Raw genomic sequence first — 19,749 nt, 5'->3', positions numbered from 1 at the left:
AGATTAAACAATGGATAATAATCTGAGTTTGCATCTCATCTTTGTCATACTAGTTGTTTGGCACTGAAGAAGTTCTTTAACTTCTCTCAGCCTGAGCTCCTCCAAAGGTACACAGGAACAGCAAGCACTACCTATCTGCAGAATTCTTGAGACACACAGAATAAACGTATATTATGCACAGTGGCTGGCATATCAAGGAACTTAATAAAAGTTAACTATTCTTATTTTGGCAACTTTTAAATTTTCCTTAATTCTCTTCAAAGTTTAGCTAATACCTAAAATAAACTTCTACAGGTAATATTTTAAACAGCAATTACAGGATTATATTTTAATTACTCTAAGAGAAAATCATTCTCTATATACAACTTCCCTAGTAAGAATTAAGTCAGTGACATCTGACATGAACAAATAATAACGACATCCAGCATTTGCTTCAAAATAATCTGAGGTTGAGATTATATAATAATCTGATTAGAAAGTAGATAAGGGGACAGATAAAATAATACTGGCCATGAGTTCATCATCATCAAAGTCTGATAATGAATGTGTGTGCGTGTGCATGTGTGTGTATACACATCAATGTTCAGAACTTTTCCTATTAAAAGTTTTTTAAAAACATATAAAAATTAAAAATAACTTTAAAGATGAGTTTCCAAATATTAAAAGTACACAACAGTGAAAAGTAGAATTCCAAAAAAAGCATAATCCAGAAGCTTTCATGTGGTTATTTTTATTCTGTGAGACTGCAAAAAGCTAACCATTTAAAGAAATGTTAATTATCCATAGTAAATTATTTTAGAAAAAATACCATTACCAAGATGAAAACACAAACAAAAATAACACAAACAGCAGCAATCATATACAGTAGAGAACTAAGAACTGAATCCCAACTCTGATTAGTAGACCGATTACTGCCATCCCAAAACCACTCTCATTTTTTTCAGAGACTTGAAAAAAGATCTCTAATGACAACAACTCATACTTTAGAAAAAATGAAGGAAGTGGTTTACTCAAAAAAGAGTAGACTAAGTGAAAACTAAGGGGAAAGTTTTAAACACCAATAATATGCATTGGTGACATATGGAGATAAAAATAGACCAAAAAATTTTTTCTGACTAATAGCATCTTTATTTTCCCTAACAAATCTCACTTCAATTCTGAAACATCTTATTTTTATCATCAGAGCTCAAAATTAAAAGTTTGGTAATTACTTTAAACATTGTAAGATGTTCTAAAAAACAAGTTGCTTACCTTAAGAGACCGATGAACTCTTTTTGATTTTAAATCCCAAATATTAACAGTGTTATTTAGGCCTCCACTTACCAAATACATAGATGTGGAATTTAAACTGACACATGTCTGCTTTTGCTATTAAAGAAAAAAGAAAGTTACCTTAATTTAACAGGGCCCAGAGCGGACTTCCAATTCCCAACCAACACTTAGTAAGCACTATGTAAACATTTGTTGAATTAAATGTGGATAAACAAGCTAAGAATTCTCCTAAAGATTCAGTTCTCATCACCTTCCACATGCATCCAACAGCTTGTAAGGAATTCAAAAGGACTTCAAGGAAATCAACCAGAGTCATGTTCTCTTCCATAGAACACAGGAAACAGAGGAAGCTTAGGGAACATCAGCAGGTCCTGGCTTCCTATCAGGAATTACTTGCCCTTAATATTTCCCCCCAGTAAAATCTACTCTTGCACTTCCACAGAGTATATTGAGTTAGGATTCACCCACAGCTCATAAAACACTAAACCTAAAAAGAAACTTTAAAGAATGTCTAGACTCCTCATTTTACAGATGGGGAATATAAAGAGGTTAAGATACGTGCTCAAAGCCTCACAACAAGTCTCCCCCTAAGGAGCCCAAGTCTCAAACATCAGGTCATGAAAACCTGACTCTACACTCTTCCTTAGGTCTGTAAAGACACCATCCACTAAGTTTCTCAAGATAAAAGTCCAGAATTAACTTTGACTCCTTTACTCCTTCCCTGTCATCTACAGAAAGTTCTTTAAACTCCAACACTAACATAAACCCCATAGGGCCCCCCTCTTTATCTACTGCAGCCACCAGCATACTAATCCCAACCCCACAGAACAGCAGCAGCCTCTTAACTGGCACCTCACTTCCAACCCTACTCCTCTACCTTCTATGCTCCACAAGTAGGATGACCTTTAAAAACTGCAAATCAGATCACAACGCTCATATTCAAAAATCTTTAATGGCTTCCACTCAGCCCTAAAATAAATTTCAAACGTATTAACCTGGCTTTCAAAGCCCCATTCCTCTGACCCCTTCCTACCTCATCTCACCATTTTCCTCATCACCCACTAATTCTCTAGCCACACTCACCTTCTTCTATTACTTAAACATAACAGCCCTGTTTTGGCTTCAAGGCTTCTACACAACTATTCTTACCTAGAAAGCTAAGTTCCCCCAAACCTTGGCTGAATGACTCCTTCTGGTCAATAGGCAGCAACTTTCAATGCCACCTCTACAGGAGACCTCCCTTGGCCTCCTAATGTAACCTGCTATCTCAATTTCTTATTTTAGTTCTCTGTGTAACAACTTATCACTATCTGGGTATCATTCTGTAGTCTATTGTCTATCTCCCCCCAGAATGTCAGTTTCATGATCACTAAGCCCATTTCCATGGCCAATAAATATTTATGGCATAAGTAGGTAAAAATACAGAAGTTATCAAGTTTCTCACTATGAGTATCTACGAGCATCATCTATCTGGTAGTGCCATCAGTAACTATGCTACCAATAAAATACAATGTTGCATGTTATTTTTCCTATTTAACCTTCAGATACACGATGCAGTAACATTAATTGCTCTCACCTCTAGTTGTATGCCTTGGGGAAAAAAATAGAGAAATGAATTCCAAGGGGGACCTTTTATTACTCAGCTAAAAGTTAAAAGGCAAGCTATGTAGGTTTAGGCAAAGTCATCTCACCTTTCTAAGCCTATGTTTCTTCACCTAAGAAGTGAGAAATGAGGACAAGATCTATCATTCTCACCTTAAGAGTCCATGCATCTGGAAAAACACCCCATGCTCAAAAGAGCATTTCTTTCCTTTTTATTTTAATTCCAGTATAATTAACACAGTGTTATATTAGTTCCAGGTGTATAGTATAGTAATTGAACAGTGCTATCCACTACTTAGTGCTCATCACAATTAAGTGTACTTTTAATCCCCTTCAAGAGCACTGGATTCTTAAAAGGGTACAGATACCCACCTTTCCCCTCCCTCAAGGTTTCTTCCAGCTCTGAAATTTCTGACCGAGAGTCAAAATTACTAACACATATAAAAATATCAGAAGCACATTATATCAGTGTTTCAGTACAGTTGCTATAATTCCCTTATGGACACCGTTCTAGGAACTGACTTTGGTCTAAACAGACTAGTAAGATTTAGAATCTCGTTATCACCATTAATCAGGACAGTTTGCTAAGAGCTTTCCAAATAACTGTTAAAGAAAATAGATAAGAGTGGTGTCCATCAAAGATCAATATATTACAACTTTAATCATCAAAAACAAGTCAAATTACTAAGGACTCGGAACAAAACCTATGTTTTTAACTGACTTACCCTGATGATAGAAGATCTTTTTTTATGCTGATATATTATTAATGTAGCTAATGAACTTAAATAATTAATGAAAACTGTGTGCTTATCAGGAATCCTGTACCTTAAGACACAAGCAATGGGTGAAGTTTTTAAAATCTAAAATAAGAGCTGTTCAAATGTCTAGGTTATACAGTAGCCTATCGTATTCATTATAATACTATTAATAGCAAATTGCCTATTCTGATGAGATAAAATACAAAATCAAAGAAAATAAATATAAACTTAAAGTTCTGCTCTAAAAATTGTGTTAAAGTAAGTAGGACAGAATCTTATTTTCCCAAGTAGTAATGGTCTAATATCTCAAATGGCACGTGAGTAATAGGACTTGGGTCCTACAAAGCAAAGGTTATCAGCACACTAATATGTTACAAGAAATTACTAATAAACACTAAGGAACCACTGTTTGCAAAATATTCCTATAAGCAAATTAAATTAAAGCAGGTTCAAATTATAAGAAATAACCTCACCTTTCATCCACCTGTATTCTGATGTCATTTCTTAACTGTAGGAAAGAGAACTAACTATAGCAACTGACATGGAACATTCACAAAATCCTTACAACTGTGTTACATTTGTGAATATCATCTGTTATTTTCATACTTTAACAATAACAACAACTACAACAACACAGTTCCCAAACTGTTCTGAGGCATAATGCACAGAAGGAGCACAATATATACTGTGGTGGAAGAGGAATCTGAAATTGTTTTGATGTTGACATCCAATTCAACAAATGCTTGTTGACACCTTTGATAGTATCTAAAGATCCAAATATGACTAAGATGTTCTGCCTGCTCTTGAAGAACACAGTTTCCTTTTATCAACCAGGGATGCTCTCTGCCTCAATGTTACTTAACTGAGTTTGAATAGGCAGTGTGTCTCAAATTTCATGTCTACCCTAGCAGACATTCTCTGCCCCAGCCTCCAACATCTGTGGGCTGGAATTGATGCTTGGGTCAATCCGAAAAAAAGAATGGGTAGAAACCTAAAGTCCTTTTTAAATTAGATGAGCTCATATTCCATTGTTCTCCTTTATTTTTTCTAAGTGGACTACCTCACCTATTCCAGTGTATAAAATTATGACAATTCATAATGCTTTGTGGCTTGCTATGAAAATTTTGAAACTTAAATTAAGAACAAGCTACCACCTACTTGCACCTTTTTACTTAAACCTTTTTTTTTTTTTTTTTTTTTAAATAGCTTTCAGGAAGTGTGTGTGACTAACAATGAAGACACCATCATTATCCTGAATCAGAGGGATTAATCTATAAAACAAGAAACAATATGCAATGAGAACTTCACTTAAATGCACTGGGACCAATGCTCAGTTTGACAAAGCCATTCTGTTCTAGGAGAGCTTGGGGAGACTCAGGCAGGCCCCTCAGTACCATAGGGACAGAAGCTATAGAAGCTACCTTCACATAGCGGTCATTAGCTGATGATCCTGAGCTCAACGTCAGTAAAGGACAGGGATACATCATTAGGACTCTTATGACCAAATCCACCTGGTAACCTAGCCAGAGGTGAGGCTTAAAAAAGGCAGCAATACCAAGGAATCTCCCACAGAGAGATGGAGAAAGCAAGTGACTAGTTGAAAAAAACCTAAGTCCTTAATTGCTCCCCTTGGATCCACTATTATTTTACCTAAAGATGTTTCAGTACCTATCTCCTCTTCAAGTGTTATTGTATTATTTTGAGCTTAGGTTAAGAATAGTACTTTTCAACACATTTATATTTAGTTGCAAGCACCATAAGAAGCAGTTACCACCCAAGTAGAATTAAGATTTTTAATAGAAGGTTAAAAAAAACAAAAACAAAAACACTTACCCCTTCACCAAGCTCTAAAAGTGGAACAGGTTTACATTTGCAACTTGAAACAACAATTTTGTCGCCACTGGAAGAGGCTGTCACTAGAAAGTTATCTAAATGAAGAGTTATGGAGCATCAAACAATCCGTGAGCATCTCTATCACTAGACTATTACTGCAAGAATTATTATGATAAAAGCAAGTGCACTAACCTAAGACAAGCAAGTGAATATAGCTTACACACCAGCTTTCAAAAATGGCTCAGGTTACTAATTACTACGACTAATTCTCTTTACTACTACCGCAGGGAAGAGCCATCCTCTCTGGCTTTGCTATTACTTGAAAGCTATTTTACCCAAGTGAAATACTACTCCATTTTCAAAGAATAGGCCAGAGGTCTAATTTTATCCTTCAAGAATGAGATCATGATAAAAGCAACATCAGCAAATATCAATCAGCCTTTTCATCTATACACACCATTCAAGATAGTTATTTATTATTAACACAGTGCTTGGTACCAATTTAGTCTAGGAAGTAAACATCCACATTAGTCTCCTATTCGTCCACTAAAAATATAAAGCCTGATATATTCTTAGAACTGGAATTTTTATGATAGAATGTTTCAATCTTAAATATATTAACAATAAATATAACAGTAAGTACAGAAAATATAAATAAATGTGGTTAAATAGCAACTATTTATTCCATGGAAGAGTTAAATTTTTAAATAACTAAACAATGTAAAATTAAATTTTAAATAAATTTAACTTAATTTAAAATTATATTACCGTATTTTACAGAAATTATAAGCAAAACAATCAGTAAACACAAAACAATGTAAATTAAGTATTTTTAAATTAAAATGATTAAATGCGATATACTCAAGAACAAGAGTCTAATTTTGAGAGTCATAACAAGTTAAAATATCAGAAGTTTAAATCTATGCTTTTTAACAAGCAAAGTCTTACCTGCATTATTTTTGGATGGCTTGCATAACATTTATTATTTCATGAATAGACCATGGATTATGATTTTATTATGATACATGATTCAAAAAAATATCATTCCTACCTAAATATTACAGCACTGAGAAAAACAAATCATTTCCCTTTCCTTGGCTTCATCCTCTACTTACTGCTACTTTTTCTCCTTAGAATACAGAAAAGGACTGAACAAAGATAATACGAAAAGGTAACATACTTACTCCTTTAATTTCTCTTGTAGCTTTTGAAGTCATGAGAAAGTGAGGGACATTACCTAAGAGGGCCAAAAAACCAATTTCCCTGGCACCTCACCCTTAATCCTGTTCTTGGAATCCATGCTAAGTGGACCCCAAGTAGCTGAGCCTGGGAAGTACCTGTTCTTTAGTCACTAACCTCCAGGGACAAGATCAAAGCCTCATTAGAAGTAAGACCATCGTGTCAGGCTCTGTGCTGACTGCTCAGAGCCTGGAGCCTGTTTCAGATTCTGTGTCTTCCTCTCTCTCTGACCCTCCCCCATTCATGCTCTGTCTCTTTCTGTCTCAAAAATAAATAAACGTTAAAAAAAAAAAAAAAAAAAGAAGACCATATACAAAAGTTTCCTGTACATATCTACTTGTACAAGAAAACTATATAGAAATAAGACCAGGTTCCAAAAATCATCCCACACTACCTCACAATCACATCAGTTTTGTTGAGAACATTAAGTGGTTTATCAGCAGATGCTAACTAATAAAACTCCTTGGAATAAAAATAAACCCAAAATATTAAAACTTATCAAGAATTGCTACTTTTCTCTTAAATGGTAAATAATGGGGAAATTAAGCTCCACACATAATAAAAACCTAATAATAGAAGCAGCCTCACATATTTGTCACTCTCTTTAAAACATTCCTTCCTGCCCCTCCCCCCCCAAATTACACATCTGGAGAGTCCTTCAAAAATGTACTCCCTTGGCCATGAGTTTGATTAATAGAGCACCAAAGTAATTTATGTTCCTACTTTAATACAAAATCAAGGAATGATAAAGAGGTAAATTTAATTTAATAAAAAAAATTCATCATTTTTGTTACATATTTGCAAGAATAATTCGGTTGGGCATGAAAACTTGTTTTTGTTCACAAATCAGTCATATTTTAAAGTTCTGATATTTTTACTTTTATCAGGAAACAGAACATTAATACTTTGGTATTGATAAGATCAGACACACATTAAAACTTTATTCATTAAGAAATAGTCTATATGTAAGAGCTACACAAAAGAATGATAATTTCTAGCATACCAAGTTTACAGAACATGTTCATAGTACTTTGTTTAGAGCAGTGGTTCTACTGAGGGCTACCGGAATCTGGTGGGTAAAGGCCAGGAAGGCTTCTAAACATCCTACAATGCACACAACAGCCCCCCAAACAGAGAATTATCTAGCCCCCAATGTCAAAAGTGCAAGGTTGAACTATTCTGATTTCTAAACTTCATTTCCTCATGCATTTTATCCACATTTAGGAGCTTACTAAGACAAGGAGAGAGAAAAGCAGAAACATAGAAAAACTGAGGAAAATTCAATGTAGACAATTTCTTTGAGAAATCAAGCTATTTTCACCATAGACAAGAAGAGAAATATAAGAGCATATCAGTAAGATGAGGATGTTGGAGAATTTTAATTTTTATTTTAAATTTAATTTTGCTTCTGTCTTTGAGTTGTCTTTAATTTGCAGACCAGATCCATAAATACCCAAATGTAGATGCAAAAACTCATTCCAAACCTTTCAGAAGTTTTCCCACCATTACCTACCTTATTCCATCTGGGTTCAATAACAAACTGTTGATAAGAAAACTAATTCTATGGCCTGGATCCAGTAGCATATATATGTATATACATTCATATGATGATATACTGTTAAACTACTATTTCGCTGTATCTATCTAGCTTTCATAGCTATGCAAAATATATTATTGGTCACATGCAAAAGGTTTCACTGATACTGGTTTTTTTAGCCTAACAAAAAGTGTTTTGTTTTTTTTTTAAAGGATACTATTGCTGCTCCAACACACTGAGCTGATTCCATGTGGTGATGTGTGTGGGTTGAATTTGTCCACCAATGTCATAGATGGAGCATCCCATATTTTAACATCATCTCCAGATGAGGCAAATCTGAGGTTTTCCTGCATGACTGCACCTACAAATAGTTTTAAAACGCTATACTTAAAAAACAGTTAAGGATAGGTCAAAAAAAAAAAGTTAAAATGAAGGATCTACTCTAAACCCAGTGGCTCCACTGTCCACTTTTGTTCCAGAGTGGGTGCTCACCACCAGGTAGCTGGAACGATACTTCTAAAATCATATTCTCTCGGTTGACCCTTCCAATGGTTCTCCACAGCAATTATAATGATATCCAACCTCCTTGACATGCCTTATAGGACCTGGCCCTGGTGTAACACCCCTACTTCTCTTCCCCAGGGCTACCAAACTCCCTGGCCTTCTTTCTTGCCTCAGTCCTTCCATTTGCTGCCCCCTCCACTTGGAACGCTCTTTCCCCAGATTTCCCAGGGTCATCTCCTTCACCTCACTCTAGTCTCAGCTCAAATGTCTCTCAGAAAGGCCTTCCTGGCCACCATGGCTGAAGCAGCCCCACACCAGTTGCCCATTATGCAGTTTCATGTTTTTCATGACATTTTCTATTTGCAACTCTTGTTCTCACAATAATGTTGGCATCTCCTGACTTGAACAAAGATCCTGAAAATGGATTTTGTCTTGTTTACTATCAGTCTTGAAATGTTCCTGGCACACCATGTGTACTCAATAAGTAACTGCTGGATAGAACTTCCTAAATTGAGGTGCCTGGATGGCTCAATCAGTTAAGCACCCTACTCTTGATTTCGGCTCAGGTCATAATCTCATAGTCTTGACACTGGATCCCAAGGCGGGCTCTGTGCTGGGCATGGAACCTGCTTAAGACTGTCTCACTCCAGGGGCGCCTGGGTGGCTCAGTTGGTTAAGCATCAGACTTCGGCTCAGGTCACGATCTCGCAGTTTGTGACTCTGAGTCCCGCATCCGGCTCTGTGCTGACAGCTCAGAGCCTGGAGCCTGCTTGGAACCTGTGTCTCCCTCTCTCTGTACCTCCCCCACTCACACTGTCTCTCTCAAAAATAAATAAACATTAGAAAACATTTAAGTCTGTTTAAAGACTAGGTTTATCAAAGATTCTCGCTCCCTTTCTGCCCCTCCCCTGTGCATACATGTGTACACTTTTTGTCTCTCTTTCTCAAAATAAAAAAACAAAAAAAAAAAACCTCCCTAAATCTTTTTAAAATGTGTAATAAAATGTAGCATTCCTGCCATTTCAAAACCCAGAGACTTCAGTTTTTCCAAATAACTCCAGAATTAGCAAATACAGCCAAAAGAGATGCCTGTCACTAAGTCCCTAAACCAATACTTGGTCTACAATGCCCCCACTCATATTATTTATTCACAGCATGTAATTCAAATACATAATTCTGACAAAGTGATCTCACAAACCAAGGCAGTCTAAAAGACAAAAGGCAAGGGAGCTGCTTTAGGCAGATACTTTAAGAACAAGTAGTAATGCATAATGAGTCAGAAAAAAATCCTCAAAAATACATGCATGGAAGAACAGGGAAAGGAAGGGGGCCTAGAGATATACCCTCTACACCTTCCTGGTGTGGACGGTGTAAGAGTACAGCACTGTATTAGTGATATCACAGACAGGGTCCCAAGTCTCCAACAAAGCATCCCATCTATGTCCAGTATACCCTATTTCAAAGGCTAAGTTAAAGGTATAATAAATTACAGGGCCCTTTGATTCTCAAGAGAAAAAAAAAATGTGTTTATAAAAAGACTAAAACTTTAGTTAACTAGAAAAGTCACTTATGCGGTTCATTATGCTTCATTCATCGGATAAATACAGCGTTACTAAAATTAAAATCCTTTAGTCATCTGTTGAAATGTAGACATGCAGTGTTTGGATTTGGCACCTTGACATGTGGTAACATGTTGGTTCCCTACTCAAGGTACAATTAAGTGCTGGAAAGGCAATCTCTTAAACCCAGCAAACACAACTGGAAAATGCCTTTACTATAAGCTTACACTGTTCCTGTTGAGCACTGTGATGTAGTGTGGAAAGATCACTCAAGCCAGGGTTCAGAAAAAGTGGGTTCAAAGGATCTGTCCCAAAGCTACGTGACAGTGACTCTGGCAGAGTCACTTAATGTCTGTTTCCTTCTCTTCAAGTGCAGCGGGGAAGGGGACCATCTGCCCACCCACCTCAAGTCTGCTGAGAACTGAGCACTTTTAAGGGAGAGGCATTTACATCAGCCTCCCAAAGAGGGTCCCATCAAAGCGAGCTGTCAAGACACAAGGCGGTAATTTAGGGAGAGCGGCTACATGGGAAAAAAAAATCCACTACAACAAATAAAAGTTCTTCAACTTTCATTCACCCAAAGTGCATTCTACTTGCAGGAGAACTTGCTCAACTGGGGTTACCTTATAAAATGCATTCGAGTCGTACTGGAGAGGTTTACAAAAGCGGGGAGACGGCCGGTGGAGAAGCGGCAAACTTTTCGGGGGCAACACACCCCTCAGAGCCGCCACCAACCTACCCCAGCAGACCGGGTCACCTCTCGGGTCGAGCCGGAGACGGTCGCGGACGGAGGTGCGCGACCCCGGCCCGCGGCTCCCAGGCACTTCCGCGCCAAACCCGCTGCCGCGCCCCTGCCCGACAACTGTCCGAAGCACCGGACCGGCCCGGGCGCGCGCAGCCCGGGGACCTCCGACCCGCCCGCGGGGTGGCAGGAGGGCGGGCGGGGTTCGGGAGTGTGCAGGGACGCGGCGGGGAGACACCCGCTGACCCCGGGCCCTACGGAACCTCACCTCTCAGCCGCGGCACACCGGGGGCCACGGCGCGGCCCGCTCCGGCGCTGGGCTTCCGGCTCCCGCCCGGACTGTTAAACTTCGGCGGCCGGAAGTCCCGCCCTCAAGTGGCGTCATGAGGAGAGGCTCTGCCAGAAGGGTGGCTAGGGTTGGCGGGGCAGGGCCTGGGGCGGTGCTGGGCCACCTCTCCGGGTAGCTACCCCCAGGGGCAGGGCGGGAGCTGCGGGTGTGGGCGGCTCCCTCCACACCCCAGCAACGATGGCGCTCTGCACCTTTGTGGTTCGTTTGTTCGCTGGCTGCCTGTGTGCCAGGCACTAGGCTAGACTCGGTGCGCGGTGATGAGTTTAGCCTGGAAGTCATGGGTAGGGTGAACACTTCTTCCTGGCCGCGTGGAGCTTACAGTTCGCCGTAGGAGGCGGACCTTAATACATAATCACATACCTAAAAGTGAAACTGTGACAGTTGCTTCAAAGGAAAGCTAGCAGATGAACCAAAGATGTACTAAAGGGAAATGAACATGGATATGGGTTTTGGAAAGGCTTCCTTGAAGAGGAACCCATGAAGAGCAGATAATACCCCATGCAATTTACAAACCAGAAGGCATGCTCAGAAAAGCTAAGAAATAACCAAAAGTCTAAGTGTCTGAGCTATCAGACTTCAAAACCCATCATCTTTCTTCCTAATCATTGATCTTGCTTCTTAATCGCGCTGCAGGGTCATGAAATCAAACAACATCTGGTTGGGAATTCTTTTGAAAGGGATGTTTCTCAGCATGGAAAAAAGAGGGTCTGAACTGAGTTTTCAATACCAAAGCTTTTTTTTTTTAGCTCTGCTGACAATTTTTCTTAGCATACTTATAATACGTATAGGGCATTTCTCCTGCAAACAGTATTTTTATACCTTCATCGCAAGTGTGCGATAGAACTAGGATTGGGTTTCTGAACTAGGTACATAAGCCCCAGTTGTTTGTACCCATGTTGCAAATAACTTGGAAACTCTGAGTGCAATTTTTCGGAGCAGAAATTGAAGTCCTAACCAAGATGTAAAGATTGATGGTGAGCCTCAAACGGAGAAAGATAGCAAGCAGCAGCTGCCTTCACTGTATAGTTTACAGTTCTTGAGTTTATTAAATTCAATTTTGGCATGTATAGTCAAATGCCAAATGTCAAAGTTTTGGCATTTTCCTGCCAAAAAGTTGGAAAATGAGAAAATAGAGTAATGGACTAGGGACAGGGAGAATTGAGGCAAATGGGAAGGAAAAGACAATTAACACAATCTCTGAAAAGTTGAAGCCAGAAGGAAAATTGAGACTATCTGACACAAAATATAATACATGTCATATAATACAAATGTATAATATAACATACATGACAATAGATATTTATTGAATGCATACTTTACTAAACATGTATGCATGTATAGGTATAATGTGTGTATGTGTACTATACATATAATTTCATCCTTCTAAAAACATATACTATTATACGTATACATATGAAGAAACAGAGGTTAAGTAACTTGCCCAAGGTCACACAGTTAAGAAATTGTATGAACAGGAGTTAAACCCATAACCATAAGTCTATAAAGACTGTGCTATATAGTCAATATGCGGTATAGTCAAGAGCTAAAAGACAGCATGAAGAGCCAAATGTTAACCTCCACTGCCCCTCCTTGCTGGTGCCACAGCCTCATCAAAACATACATGTTCTTGAGACGGTTCTGTCACTCTTGTGTCCTACCCTTGTGTCTACATGCATAGTTACCTCAGATCTGTAAAGTTTAAGCAATAGAAGCCAAATGTTAAAAACCTCCCTAATATATGAATTATATAAACATTTGTACCTTTCCAAAAGTAGATATCATGAAATATTTCTAGATATGGCAAGGGATATTTCTAGACACAAAGAGATACGTCGTAACAATAAAAGTGTCAAGAAAACCAGAATCTATATGCATTAAAAATATATGTGAGACTAATTACAGAAACTCAAAGTATATGAAGAATAAATGTCACAGCTAAAAAGGGAAAACAGGCATATCCAGAATCATTGTTGGAGATTTTGACAGAATTCTTTCAGTAATTGATAGAATATCCAAATAAGAAAAACAATAAGTAAAGATGTGGAAGATCTGAATACTATTAACTATTTCTTCTATATTGCAAAAAGAAAGAAAGAAGAAAAGAAAGAAAGGGAAAGAGAAGAAAGAGAAAGGTTCGAAGTCAATAATCTATGCATTCTCTTTAGGAACCTAGAAAAAGAAGAGCAAATTACACAAAGTAAAGATTAGAATGGTAGACAATGAAATTGAAAATGAACAGTAGAAAAATTCAGTGAAATCAGAAATCAGAAGAAAGAGAAAACATAAATTACCAATCTGGGAGTTGAAAGAGAGGCCACCAATACAGAAACAAAAGATAGTTCAAAGGATAGTAAGGGGATAATATGAACAAGTTTATAATAAATAAATTTGATAACTTTAAACAAAGTGGACAACCATCTTGGAAGACAAATATTAAAACAGACACAAGAAGAAATAATATGATTAGTCCTAAATGTACTACAGAATTTGCATTCATAATTAAGGAAACACTTCCACAAGGAAAATCCCAGGATCAAATGGCTTCATTGTTGAATTCTATCAAACACATAAGGTAGAAATAATACCAATCTAAATCAAACTTTTTCTGAAAACAGAAGAAGAGGGAATATTTCCTAAACTTGTTTTTTAAGGATAGTATTACTCTGACACTAAAACTTAAGACGTTATAAGAAATAACTATAGACTCATATCCCTCATATATACAACAATTATACATGTATGCAAATTAAATATATTTGCAAATCAATTCAAGTAACATTTAGAAAGGATTATACATCATGGCCAAGTGATGTTTATTCCAGAAATGCAAAGTTAGTTTAACATCCGCAAATCAGTTAATATAATTCACCATATTAACAAAATAAAGAATACCCATATAATCATGTCAATAGGTGAAGCAAAAGGATTTGAAAAAAATCAGCTTTTATTCATGATTAACAACAAGTCTCAGCAAACTAGGAAAATAAAAGGAAAGGAAACAACTCAACCGGGTCAAGAACATCTATGAAGAACCAATAGATAGCATCATACTTAATGGTTAAAGACTGAATATCTTTCTCCTAAGATCAGGAACAAGGCAAGGATGTCCAGTCTCACAACTACTATTCAAATTCTTCTGGAGGCCCTAGCTTATCCAACAAGAAAAAGAAAAGAAAATCTGGATGTCTTCTTTGGAGAAGTGTCTATTCATGTCTTTTGCCCATTTCTTCACTGGATTATTTCTTTTTTGGGTGTTGAGTTCTTTACAGATTTTGGATACTAACCCTTTATCTGATATATTATATGTATTATATGACATGTATTATTACTTCCTGTCTTCTGCTGGTTTTGGGTTTTATTTGCTGTTCTTTTTCCAGCTCCTTAAGGCGTAGGTTTAGGTTGTGTATCTGATATCTTTCTTCCTCTTTACAAGGCCTGGATTGCTATATACTTTCCTCTTATGACCACCTTTGCTGCGTCCCAGAGGTTTGGGGTTGTGGTGTTCTCATTTTCATTGACTTCCATATACTTTTTAATTTCCTCTTTAACTACTTGGTTAGCCCATTCATTCTTTAGTAGGATGTTCTTCAGTCTCCAAGTATTTGTTACCTTTCCAAATTTTTTCTTGTGGTTGATTTCAAGTTTCATAGCGTTGTGGTCTGAAAATATGCACGTCTGTATCTTTTTGTATTTACTAAGGGCTGATTTGTGTCCCAGTATATGGTCTATTCTGGAGAACATTCCATGTGCACTGGAGAAGAATGTATATTCTGCTCCTTTAGGATTAAATGTTCTGAATATATCTGTTAAGTCCATCTGGACCAGTGTGTCATTCAAAGCCATTGTTTACTTGTTGATTTTTCGCTTAGATGATCTGTCCATTGCTGTGAGTGGGGTGTTGAAGTTTCCTACTATTATAGTATTACTATCGATGAGTTTCTTTATGGTTGTGATTAATTGATTTATATATTTGGGTGCTGCCACATTTGGCACATAAATGTTTACAGTTGTTAGGTTTTCTTGGTGGATAGACACTCATCCAAAGAAGACATCCAGATGGCCAACCAACACATGAAAAAATGCTCAATGTCACTCATCATCAGGGAAATACAAATCAAAACCACAATGAGATACCACCTTACACCTGTCAGAATGGCTAACATTAACAAGTCAGGCAACAGCAGATGTTGGCAAGGATGTGGAGAAAGAGGATCTCTTTGCATTGTTGGTGGGAATGCAAGCTGGTGCAGCCCCTCTGGAAAACAGTATGGAGGTTCCTAAAAAACCTAAAAATAGAACTACCCTGCAACCCAGCAATTGCACTACTAGGCATTTATCCAAGGGATACAGGTGTGCTGTTTCGAAGGGACACATGCACCCCCCGATGTGTATAGCAGCACTATCAATTATTATTGATATATTATTATATATTGATTATTATTATTCCAAAGTATGGAAAGAGCCCAAATGTCCATGGATGGATGAACGGATAAAGAAGATGTGGTTTATATATACAATGGAATATTACTCGGCAATCAATATTTCTTGTCATTTGCAACTACGTGGATGGAACTGGAGAGTATCACGCTAAGCGAAATTAGTCAGAGAAAGACAAATATCATATGACTTCATTCATATGAGGACTTTCTAAGAGACAAAACAGATGAACATAAGGGAAGGGAAACAAAAATAATATAAAAACAGGGAGGGGGACAAAACAGAAGAGACTCATAAATATGGAGAACAAACTGAGGGTTACTGGAGGGGTTGTGGGAGGGGGGATGGGCTAAATGGGTAAGGGACACTAAGGAATCTACTCCTGAAACCATTTTTGCACTATATGCTAACTAATTTGGATGTAAATTTTAAAAAATAAAAAATAAAATTTTAAAAAAAAGAAAAGAGAAAAGAAAAGAAAGAAAGAAAGAAAAGCATACAGAATGGACAGGAAGAAGCAAACTCTATTTACAGACAACATGATTGTGTACTAGAAAATCATAAGAAATACATAAAAAATCTCCTAGAACCAATAAGTAAATTTAGCAAGGCCTGTGTAAAATCAATATACAAAAATACAGTAGCATTTCTAAATACTAGCAATAAAAAATTGGACAATGAAATAAGAAGTATAATTCCATTTCCAATGGCTTGGCATCCAAAATCATAAATACTTAAATTTAATTTAATAAAACACTAAATTAATAAAATACATTCAATAACTACATATTAAAAACTATAAAACATTACTGAGAGAAGTTAAAGACTTAAATAGAGAGCCATATGACATTAATGAGGTGGAGAATATTGCTAGAATGTCAATTTTTTAAAAAGATAAATTCAAAAGACCTATACCTGCTATCAATCTAGATTTAATACAAATTAATTCGTAATGACAGAAAGCAGTGTAGCACTTGCCTGGGTAGAGGAAGGGATGGAGTATAAAGGAGTCAAAGACGTAATTGGTGGTAATGGAAATGTTCTTTACCTTGATTTTTGTAGTGGTTTCAGTACATCTGTCAAAGTTCATACAAGGGTTTATTTTAAATTATGCAATTTACTGTTTGTATATTATACCTCAATAAGTTTTATTTTAAAAAATTTCAGGAACAGGCACCAGGGTGGATCAGTCGGTTAAGCGTCTGACTTCAGCTCGGGTCATGATCTCACAGTTCCTGGGTTCGAGCCCTTCATTGGGCTCTAGGCTGACAGTTCAGTGCCTGAAGTCTGCTTCAGATTCTGTGTCTCCCTCTTCCTCTGTCCCTCACCCACTCACACTCTGTCTCTCTTTATCTCTCAAAAATAAAAACAAACATTAAAATAAACTTTTTTAATAATAAAACAATTTCAGGAACTATAAGCTCCTGATCCTTAAGAAATAAAGTGATGTCCTTGGCTTATAATAGAAAAAACAAAATTAATTATTTTTTTAAAAGAGATACCAAAATATGTGTCAGATTTCAGAATATTGGCTTGGGATTGATTTTAAACATTACCAAAAATGAAAAGAGAAAAGTTACTACACAAGTTTCAAGGATTTGAATGACTTCCATGTTCTTAATAGTAATACTGGAATTGATAAGACAATGGAACAATTCCTTTATATATATTTTTAAATATTTATTTTTGAGAGAGAGAGAGTGAGCAGGGGAGGAGCAGAGAGAGAGAGGGAGACAGAGAATGTGCAGCAAGGTCTGCACTGACAGCAGGGAGCCCGATGGGGGGCTCGAACTCATGAGATCATGACCCGAGCCAAAGTCTGTTGCTTAACTGACTGAGCCACACAGGCGCCCCATAATTCCATTATATTTTTGAGCAAAAATGATTATTAACCAAAAATATTACCATATTACCACTCAATTATGAGAGAAGAATACAAACATTTTCAGTAATATAACGTCTCAACAAATTTACCTCTTGTGCACCCTATAAGGAAGCTACTTGAGGGGGTGCTCCACCAAAACAAGGAGCAAATGGAGAACGAGGAAGCCTGGGCACCCACACTGAGAAAGGTAAGGGATCCCCACGATGCCACTGAAGGAAAATTCCAGAATAACAGCCATGCACTGGGCTTAAAGAGCCATCAGCCCAGACAGCAGGTCAAAAGTCTCCAGGAGTGCTATTGTCAAAAATAAACACACACACACACACACACACACACACACACACTCATATCTGACATGCTTAATTGTGTTAAGAAGAGATTTACAGAACTGGGAGAGAGGAGTTAAAGGGCTTAATTCATGACTGAATACATAAAAAACTAGAAGACCAACCAACGAGCCAAACAATAAGAGAAAACTAACACTAGGGAAACAAAACGTTGGGCAAGAAAGAAAAAAATGGAAACAGCAACCATAATATGCCATATAACTCTGTGATGAGTATTGTTAATGCAATTGTACAAAGTGAACATGGAATGTTAATTTAACCAAAATCATGACACAGCTATCTTGAGTTGATAGGGAGATGGGAAGTATGCATTTGTGTGTAGTTAGGTCCCGTGAGAACTGGTTCCTTGTCTTCCATGGTGGAAAGTTAACAGGTCAATCTTAAACTGAAAAAAAAAAAAAATCACGAATTAGCTTATTAGTCAGAGAGATGGAGATGAAAACCAAAAGACATAGCAAAGAAGTTGAAAGTTGCCTTAGGGACAGTGATAAGTGGGTGATTGATGATGGATGGGGCAAGGGACTGCTTTTTTGTTTGTTTTAGCCTTCTGGTTTTATGTTCCTCTTTTCAACTTATTCCAATATGTCTGATTTTCTTAACTAAATTTAAAAAGAAAAAAATTTAAGTGCAGTATATTGACCCATATTTTAAGGCATCAAGATTTAGGAAGGACAGAGCAACTAGACAATATGTTTTTATAAGTGGTTTCCAGGGATATGCCAAAAAGCCATATTGTTTGTTATTATTATACTGTCAATGCACATTTGTGGGTCCTCCAAGTTCCCAGAAAATTGTGCCAGTTAGCTCACACACTAAGATGAACAACATCCCTACCTTGGAGAAGTTCAGATTATACCAAGGTGACAAATACTAGTGATACAAAGTAATATATGCTATAATATATGATATATAATATGTAACATATATAATATATAATATATAACATGTAACATATCATATATAATATATATTATTATACATATTAGACAGGGGAGTCTTGGTGGAAGAAGGAATTAATACTGCCTAAAGAGCTAGGATTGGTTTCAGAAGGAAATAAGATGATATATACTCAAAAATTGAAGATTTTCAGGTACTGGTAGGTCCTGTTATGCGGAGATCTACATCCCTTCCCTCACCCTCCCTTCCCCACAACTGCCACCACACATTCCTTTGGGACCCTGCTGCCCCACATGGTTCTTCTTCTTCTTCTTCTTCTTCTTCTTCTAAATTTTTTAATGTTTATTTATTAAAAAAATTTTTTTAAGTTTATTTATTCTTGAGAGATAGAGAGAGACAGAGCATGAGCAGGAGAGGGGCAGAAAGAGAGGGAGACACAGAATCAGAAGCAGGCTCCAGGCTCTGAGCTGGGAGCACAGAGCCCAATGCAGGGCTCCAACCCACGAATCATGAGATCATGACCTGAGCCGAAGCCGGACGCTTAACTGACCGAGCCACCCAGGCACCCCAATTTTTTAACGTTTGTTTATTTTTGAAAGAGGGAGAGACACAGTGTGAGCAGGGGAGGAGCAAAGAGAGAGGGAGACACAGAATCCGAAGCAGGCCGCAGGCTCCCCACAGTGAGCACAGAGCCCAACGCGGGGCTCAAACTCAAAACCTGGAGATCATGATCTGAACCAAGTCAGAAGCTTACCCAACTGACCACCCAGGAGCCCTCCGTGTGACTT

The 19,749-nt window shown here is 37.4% G+C and overlaps 1 protein-coding gene across 4 annotated transcripts in view; it reads right to left on the bottom strand.

The window, feature by feature from the left end:
• Positions 1–11,400, bottom strand: part of NEDD1 (NEDD1 gamma-tubulin ring complex targeting factor) — a 47,407-nt gene extending 36,007 nt beyond the window's left edge. Inside the window, exons 1-4 of one of the 4 annotated variants that reach the window (XM_049626116.1) lie at positions 11,315–11,400; positions 8,459–8,602; positions 5,466–5,560; positions 1,252–1,368 (exon numbers count right to left, since the gene is read on the bottom strand). In XM_049626116.1, coding sequence (XP_049482073.1) covers positions 1,252–1,368; positions 5,466–5,560; positions 8,459–8,594 — 348 coding nt within the window. In that variant the 5' untranslated portion in view covers positions 8,595–8,602; positions 11,315–11,400. Of the gene's footprint in view, positions 1–1,251; positions 1,369–5,465; positions 5,561–8,458; positions 9,532–10,927; positions 11,258–11,314 lie in introns of those variants that run through there. The other 3 variants (XM_049626117.1, XR_007456781.1, XM_049626118.1) reach the window with 3 other exon arrangements.
• Positions 11,401–19,749: the final 8,349 nt, after the last annotated feature.

The sequence above is a fragment of the Panthera uncia genome, chromosome B4 (assembly GCF_023721935.1).
Source record: "Panthera uncia isolate 11264 chromosome B4, Puncia_PCG_1.0, whole genome shotgun sequence".
Lineage (NCBI taxonomy): Eukaryota > Metazoa > Chordata > Mammalia > Carnivora > Felidae > Panthera > Panthera uncia.
The sequence above is the reverse complement of the archived record's forward strand: the minus strand, read 5'-3'. Positions and strand labels throughout refer to the sequence as shown.